This window comes from Podarcis gaigeae, assembly GCF_964106915.1.
Source record: "Podarcis gaigeae genome assembly, chromosome: 10".
Taxonomy (NCBI): Eukaryota; Metazoa; Chordata; class Lepidosauria; order Squamata; family Lacertidae; genus Podarcis; species Podarcis gaigeae.
This window is the reverse complement of record NC_139686.1, coordinates 66,187,070-66,200,006: the sequence shown is the minus strand read 5'-3', so window position 1 is coordinate 66,200,006 and position 12,937 is coordinate 66,187,070. Positions and strand designations below refer to the sequence as shown.

At 48.2% G+C, this 12,937-nt stretch overlaps 1 protein-coding gene across 8 annotated transcripts in view; it reads left to right on the top strand.

Annotated features, from left to right (window-relative positions):
- Positions 1-1,268: 1,268 nt before the first annotated feature.
- GRAMD4 (GRAM domain containing 4) overlaps positions 1,269-12,937 on the top strand; it is a 114,611-nt gene continuing 102,942 nt past the window's right edge. The window contains exon 1 of one of the 8 annotated variants that reach the window (XM_083701516.1): positions 1,269-1,335. In XM_083701516.1, coding sequence (XP_083557642.1) covers positions 1,331-1,335 — 5 coding nt within the window. In that variant the 5' untranslated portion in view covers positions 1,269-1,330. Of the gene's footprint in view, positions 1,336-2,157; positions 2,476-7,512; positions 7,842-12,937 lie in introns of those variants that run through there. The other 7 variants (XM_083701517.1, XM_083701511.1, XM_083701513.1 and 4 more) reach the window with 7 other exon arrangements.

The following is a 12,937-nucleotide window of genomic DNA, read 5'->3' as shown; positions in this document are numbered from 1 at the left end:
TCCGGGCAGAGAGAGGGCCAGATTAGACCACATCCTCCACTAGTCACATGCAGAGGAAGTTTGTCCCAGCTCAGGAGGAAACAGGAAGTTTTCTCCTGGCTGGTACAAAGCATCCCCTAGCATGTTCACTCTAGGAATGTTGTACTTGACTGCTATGTGTTTCACATCCCACAAAGGGAATGGGGGGGGGGATCTGTGCCAGATGCGAAATGGGTGGGGCCCCTCCTTCACCTCTTTATTAGAAGGACAAAGTTTTAGAGCAGAGTTTGATGTGGCACAACCTAGAAGCAAAGCAGCAAGCAGAGAGTAGTGTTGAATTCCTGTCTGAACCCAAGGTTGCGGCTACGGGAGAAGCAATATCCTTTTGGGGTGTTGATGCTGTGAACCCCTCCATCGTAGGTTCAGGTTGTATGTGTGTGTGTGCAAATAAACCATCTATTATAAAGACGACACTGTCTCCGTTGTGCCATATTTGAAAAGGAAGCATGAACCCCAGATGAGCACTTGGAACCCCAAAATAGCACGCTGTTCGGAGATTGTGGCAGTGTGCAACAATACTTAGTATTGTATTTTATTTTTGACATTTCCGGGAGTCACGTGGACGGCTTATGCTGCTGGGCAGCCAGAAATACAGAGTTAAATGAATGAATGAATAAGGAGGAAAGGAAGACAGCTCTGTTATATAAAAAATAGATGTAATGTGCTGTTAGGCAAATAAGCTGTCATTTCTCTGCATGTCAGACCCTGGGAACAAAGGGAAAGGGTGTGGGAAATGCAGAAGGGACATTAGTAAGCTCTTTCTACAAGGGGGACAGCTTCTGTGACATACGAGAAGCAAATCGGAGGGAGGAAAACAGCCGCTGAAACATTGGAGTGAAGATCCAGACTGTCCAAATAAGCTGATTTGCCAGTTTAAGAAACGTGAGCTTTACTAACAGCAAATGGAGACAGAAGGAAAACATATTTGTAAGTGACAGGTGGTGTTCCCAACGTTCCCTCTCTGTGTTTGTTCTTCCCCAGTTGAGTAGCTCAGAGCCTGCTTGCCCTCACTCTCTTACTGCCGCTTAATTCGTAACTGCCTTATGAAGTTACTACGCAAGGATTTTATGTGAGCAAAGGACACAATGTGTTATGAAAGCCGACAGCGTTCCCGAGGACGGGAACATTTTGAGTCAGCGTCACGGTGGTGGTGGGTGGGTGGGGACGGGAAATTCCCCACTACCACGAGAAAGCAGAAATATAAAGATGACAGGACCACTTCCTGCATAGGGACAGAAGGATCCATCACTTCAGATAACAAGCAGGACCAGAGGCTAAATCTAACCCAAGAATGAGGTATGGCTTATTGTTTACTCAAATTCAGGCTGCAATCAAAGTAACCTGGGAGCCAGCCCCACTGAACTCATTGCTTCCAAGTAGGCGCGTGTGGGACTGAGCTGTTAGCTAAACATTTTGCAGGTGAAAACGATGAAATATATTGTCTATGCCTAAGCAGTGTGTGCTAAAGAGGGGCAGGAGAAATGCAATATTTTAACAAGCGGCAAATATTGCATGGCAAATGCGTGACCGGGATTTAGACTGAATTGAGCTTGTCTGTGTATGATCAGCTCAACACTGTGCCATCCAATGCAATATAGAACATCAAATAAATATGCAGTATAGAATGCAGGGCCCTGGATCCAGTTACAGTTAGTCGCATTAACAGGGCAAGCTTATGTCCACTTAGAAGTAAGTACAGGCTTGTAGATTTACTCAGAAAGAGTCGGAGACGACCAAACAACAACAACAAACTTGAGCTGGACTGGGGCATTTCTAGTTGGCAACTCATTTTTTGGGGGGGGAGGCATATACAGTATTTTAAAACAACATTTGGAACAGCTTTGTCTCCCCTGCCCCAATCAACTCATTCTCATTTATTTATTTATTTAGCATGTTTTATGCCGCTTTCCAGACAATTATTGTTCGCATCTATTATAGATGCATTTATATAAGAGATAAATAAAAGAGAGAGAGAAGAAGACTGAAAGAGACAAAAGGGGAAAAGGGTGGAAGGAAAGGCAGACAGGGGGGAAATTAGTTCTTTAAGCTGGTATGAAGTCTTGATCTATATATATTGGCCTCTACTCCCGGGTGATCTCCCCTTGCTGGTGCCTTTTTCTCCTTTGGCTGGTGGGATGGGGCCAGATTATCTCTCTCCCTGCCTCCTGCTTCTGGCAGGGACAACTGACAGTTGGAGCCGAGCGTTCTTTCTGGCACAGGAAGTGAAGCCGTTGCTCCTCGCGTGGCCGATGGATGGGGCCAGGTCGGTCTTCCCCTTGCAGTGATGCTATTTTTGGGAGGTAGGAGGTGCCATCTCTGGTTGACCCTTGGTCCTCGGGTCAGTGGCAAAGGCCACAGTGTGCTTCCCTCCATCTCTGAAGATGTTGGGCAGTTCCCGTAGGAGCCAAGATGCAAGCGAAGGGAGAACAGCAACAGGTGTGCCCCCCCCAAATTATCTATTTGACGGGCTTATTCTCTTCTGTTTGTGTCTTGACTTAAGGCACAAGAGGGGATTAATAAGAGGAGAATCTTGGCTGAGTAGCAGAGGTGGGAAATAGTTCTTTGGTAGTGGGGTGGAAGTTTCAGGAGCTATGTTGGGAGCCCAGTGGGAAGCCTTTGGGGGATGATGGTTTTATGCAGTCAGCTTTCCAGTTCTCCGTTGCTAGCGGAGACAGCATGTTCTCTCTCAGTGGGACCAGCAAGATGGTTAGATGTTGTTAGCATATACCTGTAGGCAACCTCTGGATAAAATATAAAGGACAATGGCTTTTGAATTCACATAAAAGCACAGCGCAGCATATATATTTCATACGACTTCCTTTGTCATCTGAAAGCAAGGGCAGATAAGTTGCTTGAGGGAACAGAATTCATCCTAAGAGTTGATGGCTGTTTTGGGCGATATCTGGTTTTCATCATCATGCTGTCTCACCAGCGAAACATTGTGATATATCACAATGTCTGAAACAAGGATGGAGCTATGTAGGGGCATTGCGGTTTTCCCCGCAATGTGATTTTTGCCGGCGCCTGCTCTTGGAATTCTCTGCCCCTTGCATGAGACAAGGCCATGCTGGCTGGGGCTAATGGGAGTTGGAGTCCAGCAACGTCTGTCAGCCACAGGCTCCACATTCCTGCATTAGATAAAATAAACACATTTATCCTGGAGTCACTGTGACTAAGCAGGAATCAGGGCTAATCTAGATTGCTTAGGAAAGAGGCATGGGAAAATAGGATAGCTAGCTTTCTCAAAAAAACATATGCCCTCCCTATCCAGAAATCATTTATTTTTACATCCAGAAAATGCAAATGATGTATCATGTGGTTGTGCTGCTCTTTCATGACTAAGCAAATAATCTGTATTTAGAGGTCACACACCTGGAACACTTTATGCCTCTCCAGGGCAGAATAGGAATCGCTGGTTTCGGCAAACCTCGACATGCCAGCACCCCCTCCCTGTTAATAATTTTCATTCTCCACACTTGGAATAATAAAATGATTTATCGTTTGCTCGCTGTTGCCCTTTTTCTGGTAAGCAAAACTTTCTGGTAGCTCACTTTCACATACCTGGGCTGAGGTGGCTTTGAAAACGAATGGCTAGGATCTACAAATGGAGGTATTCTCAATCTGTCTCATTCCCCCCCCCCCCGAAATAACCCTCTCCATCAATCATGCTTGAGGACTATGGCTCTAGGGCAGCTGCAAGTCTAATAAATTCATTAATGGCTAACACCCTTCTGAATTCAGAAGATGCACTTCCCATTTAATCGGACGGCAGACCTTTGAAAAGCTCATGTACTTTGGACACAAGTTCATGTGGTCCCCTGCAGAAAGATTATAGTCACAGTGCTTGGCATCTGTCTGTCTGGAGAGACAATGGAGTGCGCCTTCTGGGGTGAAGTCAAACCAGCACTTGAGTGACCTTGTATGGAGCTCCTGGGCTGCTCAGAAAACAAGACCCCCCTCTCAGCCTCACTAATGTGGTCCAAAGGAAAGCAGAGAAATACGTTTGGCGCCAGCGTGGCTGCAGAAGTTGCCAGAATAGGGCCCACAATGCACCACCCAACTGCCTTAGGGACTCCACTCTAGATTTGTGCAGAGTTTCCTCCTTAACCTTTCCTTCTCCCGAAGTGATTTCGCAAGGCAGCAGACATTTAGGTTCAGAGTTTTCCTTCCTCCAGATGGGCTACCTTCCCAGGTTGACGAGCCCCGTTTGCAGAAAAGCCCCTCTTGACCGTTGGACACGCCATTCGTCTTGTCCACTCAATCCACCAGAGCCCATCTTTGCAGCCAGTTAAAACCATTCCCGGGATTGTGGTTGCTGCCGCATGCTGACAGCTTCTAGCAGCTGGTCCCTTACTTTTCTCGCTCTGATCTGGCCACAGTGATCCCTGCGGCTGCCCTTGAACCTGACCCAGAAACTCCAGAGGGTGCAGAATGCTCCTTCTGGGGTCCTTGCCGCAGGATCACATTCATCCAGTGCTTTACCAACTGCACTGGCTCCTGGTGGAGTACAGGGTCAGGTTTAAGGTGCTGGTTTTGACCTTTAAAGTCCTATGCGGCCTAGGATCCACGTACCTACGGGACCGCCTCTCCTGGTATGCCCAGCGGAGGACCTTAAGGTCCACAAATGACAACATTTTGGAGGTCGCAAGTTGGTTAGATTGGTCTCAACTAGGGCCAGGGCCTTTTCAGTATTGGCCCCGACTTGGTGGAACGCTCTGTCACAAGAAACTAGGGCCCTGCGGGGCTTGACATCTTTCCGCAGGACCTGCAAGACAGAGCTGTTCCGCCTGGCCTTTGATTTGGATTCAGTCTGACCCTTATGTTTCCCTCCCCTTATGGTTGATCTATGGGCTACTTTTAAAATGAGGCTGCATTTTAAATAGCATTTTAACCTGTATTTTAAATTGGTTGTTTTTTCCCTATTATGTTTTTACTGTAATTTTACTGGTGTTAGCTGCCCTTAGCCTGGCTCTGGCCAGGAACGGCGGGTTATAAATAAAATTATTTATCATCATCATCATCATCATCATCATCATCATTATTATGAACCACAGGTGAGAGCTGAGTGCAGGGTGGGGACCAAAGGTGGACAAACTACTCCAGAAGGAGCATGACACGTCCTACACCAGAGACAGTACCTGTCCCCTAACACCCCATAGCACCCCATAGGCTAGTTTCTACATTCACATTCCTGTCTTCCATCCAGACAAGAAGAGGCATTATTGGCAGAACCACTTAGGGGCATGGCCTGGAGAGGATTCCAAGGGCCACATACAAAGGCTGGGAGAGCCACATGACCCTGGGACTGAGGCTGCAGGGGGACAGTTGCTTGCATTTTTTTTTCCTTGATACACCATGAGTACTTTTAGTTGGGTCGATACGGCGGCCAAATTAAAAGTCCTGTGCTGGCCTGCATTTTGCTCCAGGGTGAGCCCATTAGCAGGACGTGTCCCCCACCACAGGTACTACCCATGGGTGTAGCCAGAATTTAGGGGGGGGGGGCAGGACACACACCTGTCATCAACCCTTTGTCTGGGGACTCAGCTACAACAGTAAAGAAACAGCAATTTGAATGCGCTATAAGCAGGCAACACCAGATGGCGCCAGAGAGCAGGAAATTTTATAACGCGCTTTTCCATGGGGATTTTTTCTCTTTTGTTATAAAATCTAATACTGTCTGACTTATTACATTTCCCCCGTGTGTAGATCCAGCCTGGCTCTGCCTAGCTGATTTGGAACAAACTATCTCAACAACAGATATTTCAGATTACTTTCTTTTGACCTCAAGAGCTCAGAAAAATCGGTGAAAACATTTCAAATACAGCATTCCGATTATTTCTACTTTTTTATTTAGTCACTTGATTTACTTACTTATTTATTCATTTTTGCCAATGATTTTTTATCGGTTTTTACAAATTACTGCAGATCAGACAGAATCAATTACTTGATTTAGGGTGGGGCCCTGCCCACACTACCAGGGGTGCCAATTTGAATACAATATAATAATTATTATTATTATTAATAATAATAATAATAATAATAATAATAATAATAATAATAATATTTTATTATTTATTGTTTATACCCCACCCACTCTGGGCAGCTTCCAACAAAACACTAAAATACAATAATCTATTAAACATTAAAAGCTTCCCTAAACAGGGCTGCCTTTAGATGTCTTCCAAAAGTTTGGTAGTTATTTTTCTCTCTGACATCTGGTGGGAGGGTGTTTCACAGGGCGGGTGCCACTACTGAGAAGGCCTTCTGCCTGGTTCCCTGTAACTTGGCTTCTCGCAGGGAGGGAACCGCCAGGAGGCCCTTTGGCGCTGGACCTTAGTGTCCGGGCAGAACGATGTGGGTGGAGTTACAGATAGGTAGCAGTGTTGGTCTGCCATAGTCAAAACAAAAAAAATTCCTTCCAGTAGCACCTTAAAGACCAACTAAGTTAGTTCTTGGTATGAGCTTTCGTGTGCATGCACACTTCTTCAGATACACAGATGGGGGTGGAGACGCTCCTTCAGGTATACAGGACCGTTTAGGGCAGGGGTCTGCAACCTTTAAGACAAAAAGAGCCACTTGGACCCGTTTCCGAAGGAAAAAAAACTGGGAGCCGCAAAACCATTGCAACATTTAAAACAAATATAACACTGCATATATTGTTTCTTACCTTAATGTCTGATCTGACAGTGGGCGGGAAGGTGACGTTGGGACGGTGCGTGACTAACGCACGCACCGCCCCCATGCGACATCACAGCCAGTACAACGCCCGCCACAGTGTCGGGGTGCACAATGTGGCTCCTCCCCTCGCTAGTATCTGCCCCGGAGCCGCGGCAAAGGTGTAAAAGAGCCACATGCGGCTCCGGAGCCACAGGTTGCAGACCCCTGGTTTAGGGCTTTAAAGGTCAGCACCAACACTTGAATTGTGCTCGGATATGGGGGGGGGCGGTGTCCAGGTAAGCCCCGCCCTGCACAAGCGATGCCGCATTGCATGGAAACACCCATCAAGTTTGAGGAAGGCAGTCCCCTCAAATATTTTATGGGGGGGGGACCGAAGACCCCTAGCTCCTATGCATGGTCCTACCCGTCCCTTAACAGCCGTTTAATTAAAGGATCAAGAACTCATGCAACTAACAGGCTGGGGTTCCTTTAATGGGGGGGGGGCAGCCCTCGACTCCCCCCACCCGCCCACGGGCATGGGGCAGCACCAGTGGCGTAGCGTGGGTTGTCAGCACCCGGGGCAAGGCAAGTAATTTGTGCCCCCTAACCCGTGGATTTGCGCCCCCTAACCCCCAGATGTTGCGCCCGGTGCGGTCTCCCCCCCCCCTGCACCCCCCACGCTACGCCACTGGGCAGCACCGACCCCCGCCGCTCCCTTCCCTCCAAAGCCAGACGTCCCTTGGAGCGCGCGCGCCGGGCGCGCATTGGGCGAGCTCCTCCTCCCGGCGGCGCGCAGCGGAGGCGCGCGGCCTCGCCAATCACCCGAGAGGAGGCGGAGCGGCGCGCGGGCCGGCCGGCCCCCTTTGCGCGCCGAGGATGCTGCTGCTGCTGCTGCGAGCGCTGGAAGGAAGGGGGCGAGCGGTGACGGCAGCGGCGGCTGCGCAGGGCGCACGGCACGGCCTTGGCACGGCGGCGGCGGGCCTGGCGGCCGGAGCAGGAGGCGAGGCGGGCGGGCACCTGCTGCTGCTGTTCCCGCCGAGGGGTCCGTGGCGCAGCGGGAGCCGGAGAAGCGGAGCCGGAGCCGAGAGCGCGGACCTGGCCGGAGCGGCAGCGTGAATGAAAGTTTGGTCCGAATTGCGCGCCGGGTAAGGAACAAAGCGCTCCTGTTTCCCACTTTCGCCCGCCAGTCCCACCCCCGTCTTTCTGGGTTGTGTTTTATTTTGCCTCCTCCTGATGTGGGAAGGACCCTGCAGCCCCTTCCTCATCCACCCCATAATATTTCCCGACCCCAAAGGAGCCCCCTTGTTTGGTACCCCCAACACCTTTTGTTCCCTAAGCGCCAATGCGCACCGTGGCAGTTTTGGAGAGGCCCGCATTTTAATGCCCCCCAAAACCGAGCCTGCTAGTGTGAGACCCCCCCTTTACCCCTCCGATTGACTCTTATCCCCACATCTGTCTTGGGATCGCCCCCCTCGCTCTTTGGGTCTCCCGAAGTTCCTTAGGTCGGCTCAAGGAAGCAATCTCCACCCCCTGCTTTTACGCACGGCTCTCGGCTAAGCCTTTCTAATCCGCTGCTACGCTCCCTTTTTCTTCCATTTCCTCCATTATTAAGATTGGGGAGGGGAGACCCCATTCCTAACCATCTAAAAAAAAGCCTCGGCTTTTCCAGAGGATTGAATCCTCTTTCTGTCGGAAGCAAGGAGCTTCATCGGTTCCCTGGGAACCGCTTTTCTGTTTTCCTTCTCCTTTGACCTCTTCTCAGCCATCTAGTCTTCTCTTTGCCTTGTTACTATTGTCGCTTATGCCTTTCCTATGGCTGAGTTTCCGCCTCCCCACCATCCTCTTTAAAAATAATTACATTCCTGAACCCCTGTAGGAATGATGGACAATATCTTGGCCAGAGAGATGATACAGTTTTCAGGAGGGAATGCCATTTCTTCTCCTGTTAGTGGAGGCACTGGTTCTTATGTGCTGTAAGCCGCCCAGAGTGGCTGGGGAAACCCAACCAGATAGGTGGGGTATTAATAATAATAATAATGCCTTTTGTCCATATTTTGTGCCTCTTAGCTGTCTCCCCCCTGTCTTCTGTGATTTCCCCCCCCCCCTTGCTTTGCCATGTGGTTAATAAGGTTGTGATCTTCTGGAATAGGAAGGGTTAAGTGTGTGTGTGTTTGTGTGTGTGTGTGTTTGTGTGTGTAAAGGGCTAGTGGTAGATGTGGGGTTATTTTGAATTTTGCTCCAGGGAATAAGATGAGGGAGGACACTCTTGTGGGTTGCATCGGAATTGTTTACTTGTTAGAGAGATTCAATCTGTGTCAGGGAAGGCATGCTGTGGTCAGTGGCGCTTTGGTTTATTTCGATTTGGTTCCTGGTCGATTTGGTTCCTGGTCAAAGGGGTCTGATCCCTGCCTGCCTTCTCCTCCGCTCCCCATGCAACATGAAAGGCCGGCGTGCCATTTCATTAAAAGTTGCATTTTGTTTTGCTTTGTTTCCCCGTGGGGTGTGACATCGTCACTTTCCACATTACTAGCAACGGGACTTTTTTTGCCACAGCTTGTAAGTGATGGCAAAATCTCGCCTATGAGCCAGTGACTTAAGAGAACAGTGTCCCGTGAGCTGGATATCAAAGTTGTAAATGCCTTTTGTAGATAAGTGATCCCTCCTACTCTCCCTTCTATCCCCTGATAGCTGGAAGGATTCTGGATCCATTCATGAATGGAGGCTGCTCATTGGCCTTGGGTAGAACCACTGCTAGTTTGCCTTCCCTACTTCACAAGGTGGTTGTGATCTTTCAGCCTTATTGGAGGAGGAGTGGAATAGTAACATCACACATAATTAACAGTTATTAGCAAGCTTGAGCTGCTTGATCCCTCTTGCCAGATGTAGTCACATGATTACAGACTGAACAATTAATTTGTGTGTGTACTGTTGGAGAGGATTTTGCTTGAACCTTTGGTGGATGACGTTCTTTGTAATGCTCTTTTGCGGTTAATGGTTTTTTTTTAAAAAAGTGTCTTCTTGTACAGTAGAGCACTCTTAACAGATCTCCATTAAGTTCACACAGTGGATAGGATTTCCATCACAAACACTGTCTACACAAAGTTCTTCTAAAACACAGTTCCATACTCTGCCTTGATCTAAAGAAAAAGTTCTGAGTGGATTGCTGATGGAGTTCCTAGCAGACTTGTTGGGTTGAAACTGAGTTCCTACATTCTTCAGCCTCAAAGTTGGCATGTCTTTGTTGTATGTTCAGAGTTTTGTTCCCATAAGAGTGAACAGACCTTCTGTCTATCTGTTAAAAGACAGGATAGACTCCTTTGCATTCACACGGTCAATTTTAAATAGAGACTCCTCTGCTCTTGCCTGGTGGTCAAGCAAAGAATCACAGCAAGTGAGACACAGGACCTAGCAGCTAGATTAATCTAGAAGCTTTAAATAATTGCCATACTTGCCTGTAGTCTTTTGCTCAATTAAAAGTTGGAGGGACGCACAGTGGTGCCTCGCAAGACGAAAAGAATCCGTTCCGCGAGTCTCTTCGTCTAGTGGTTTTTTCGTCTTGCGAAGCAACCCTATTAGCGGATTAGCGGATTAGCGCTATTAGCGACTTAGCGGCTTAGCGGATTAGAAAAAAAGGGGGGAAAGCGAAAAAAATTCGCAAGACTCGCAATACGTTTTCCCATAGGGAAATTTCCCATAGGGAAATTCGTCTTGCGAAGCACCTCAAAAACGGAAAACCCTTTCGTCTAGCGGGTTTTTCGTCTTGCGAGCATTCGTCTTGCGGGGCACCACTGCATTTATTTTCCTGGTCAACTCCCAGCATGATGAGCAGATACACTCCTTGCAGCACCATAAGCTTGCCTAATTCAGCCTTTCTCAAACTTGGCTCTTCAGAGATTTTTTGGGACTACAACTCCCATCATCCATGAGCACTGGACCTGGTAGCTAGGGATGATGGGAGTAGTAGTCCAACAACACTTGGGTACCCAAGTTTGAGAAAGGCTACTTAATTTTGCCCAGCCTGCCAGGGTTTCGGGCTGAAATGGTGCTTTCTACACATTGGTGACAGTTCTAGGACCTGTGGCACTGGAGCGAGGGGCAGGGATGGGGAAGTTGTGTTCAGACCTTGTAGGATCACAGCTCTTTAACTTCTCTGACCTTGCTGGCTGGGACTGATGGGAATTGGAATATGAACGCATACAGAGGACTTGCAGCAGGGGTCAGCAAACTTTTTCAGTAGGGGGCCGGTCCACTGTCCCTCAGACCTTGTGGGGGGCCGGACTATATTTTGAAGGGAAAAAAATGAACAAATTCCTGTGCCCCACAAACAACCCAGAGATGCATTTTAAATAAAAGCACACATTCTACTCCTCTAAAATCACCAGGCAGGCCCTACAAATATCCCAGAGATGCATTTTAAATAAAAGGACACATTCTACTCATGTAAAAACATGCTGTCCACGGGCCAGATTGAGAAGGCGATTGGGCCAGATCCGGCCCCCGGGCTTAGTTTGCCTACCCATGACTTGCAGGTTCTCTACCCATGGTTAGTCCAGTGTTAGTTTCAAAATTGTAGTGCTGTACAAAAAGCTGGGTGGGGGGGAAGTATCCCTGATGGGGGGGAAGCCGGTTTGGAAAGCTGTGTATTAAATCTTGCTGGTCTTGTTTTCCCTAATCCTTTATTTCACACGTTGCGATCATGTGAGTCCCCTGCCGCTGCTGGATTCCTTTGAGCTTTTCCTTTGGAGCCTGTGTTCTTTTCTGGAGTCAAGGGGAAATGGACACTTATGTAATAGCTTGGTGGAGATAAAATGTTGACTTAGCTGAACCAGGAGATACACAATGTGACCTGGTGCAGTGGAAGAAGATGTCAACTTAGAGAAGCAGCATTTTAACAGATTGCATTGTCTTTGGAGGGAGATTTGCGCCCCACTCTTATTTAAGTGTTCACACAACCCTGCTCTGCTAGACAGCCACCCCATAGGTTCTTTCTCTGAAGGGCCACAGTGTGTGTTGCATGCATGTGTGTGTACAAAGTGGCAGGCAATGGAGAAGAATCTCTGCCTGAGATTCTGGAGAGCTGGTTTTAGTCAGAGTAGACAGTGCTGTTCTCGAGGGATGAGTATAAAAACTGTCTTATTTATACCAGGTCATACTGTGCTCCTGCACCTGCAAAATAAAAACACAACGCCAAAAACCCCCAGTGAGAATAAGAGCACAGTTTTGTGGGGTTCTGTCTGTTTCTCACAAAGGCTGATTTGGTGCAGGGTCCTTAATATCTGTCAAATGGAGCGTTCCCAAGAAGTAAATGGCTTTGGCCTCCCCAGTGATGTTGGTTTTCTGGAAATGAGGGCAGTTTGCATAGGATGTTGTTATGGTGCCTCGGAGAGCTCTCTGACGTAGTTCGTTACGTTTTACTTGTACCGAGTAAACAAAGCTAAAAATCTTTGCGACCACCAAGCTTGTCTAATACTGTATTTGCAGCCGACATCCATTTGTTACCGATGAACTTAAGCAATGCAAAAATGTTCACGGGAAAAACACAGCGCTGGAAAATTTGCCGCCCACCCCACACTATCACTGGGCAGTTCTTTTGTACTGCTTTAAGGGATGTGGGTGGCGCTGTGGGTTAAACCACAGAGCCTAGGACTTGCCGATCAGAAGGTCAGCGGTTCAAATCCCCGTGATGGGGTGAGCTCCTGTTGCTCAGTCCCTGCTCCTGCCAACCTAGCAGTTTGAAAGCACGTCAAAGTGCAAGTAGATAAATAGGTACCGCTCCGGCGGGAAGGTAAAACGGCGTTTCTGTGCACTGCTCTGGTTCGCCAGAAGCGGCTTAGTCATGCTGGCCACATGACCTGGAAGCTGTATGCCGGCTCCCTCGGCCAATAAAGCGAGATGAGCGCTGCAACCCCAGAGTCAGCCACGACTGGACCTAATGGTCAGGGGTCCCTTTAATCAACCTAATGAACTGGGATTGAGATCTTACGGCTAGCACAAGGCCAGGCAGGTGGATGGGAGAGGGAGGGATCAGGCCCTTTGCCTTTCCTTGTCATGCTGTAAGATCTTCAAGAGAGAATTAGCAATTGCTAATGCACTATATTGTACCACCACACTTCCATCTTGACATAATCTGAGGGTGGTGGCACATTCCAAGAACCTCCAGGCTGATGTTTAATTTCTCTTGTTGCAAATAATCTTGTGCCCAAAGCCTATGTGTTTTGCGAAGGATCAAGCCAAATCCAGC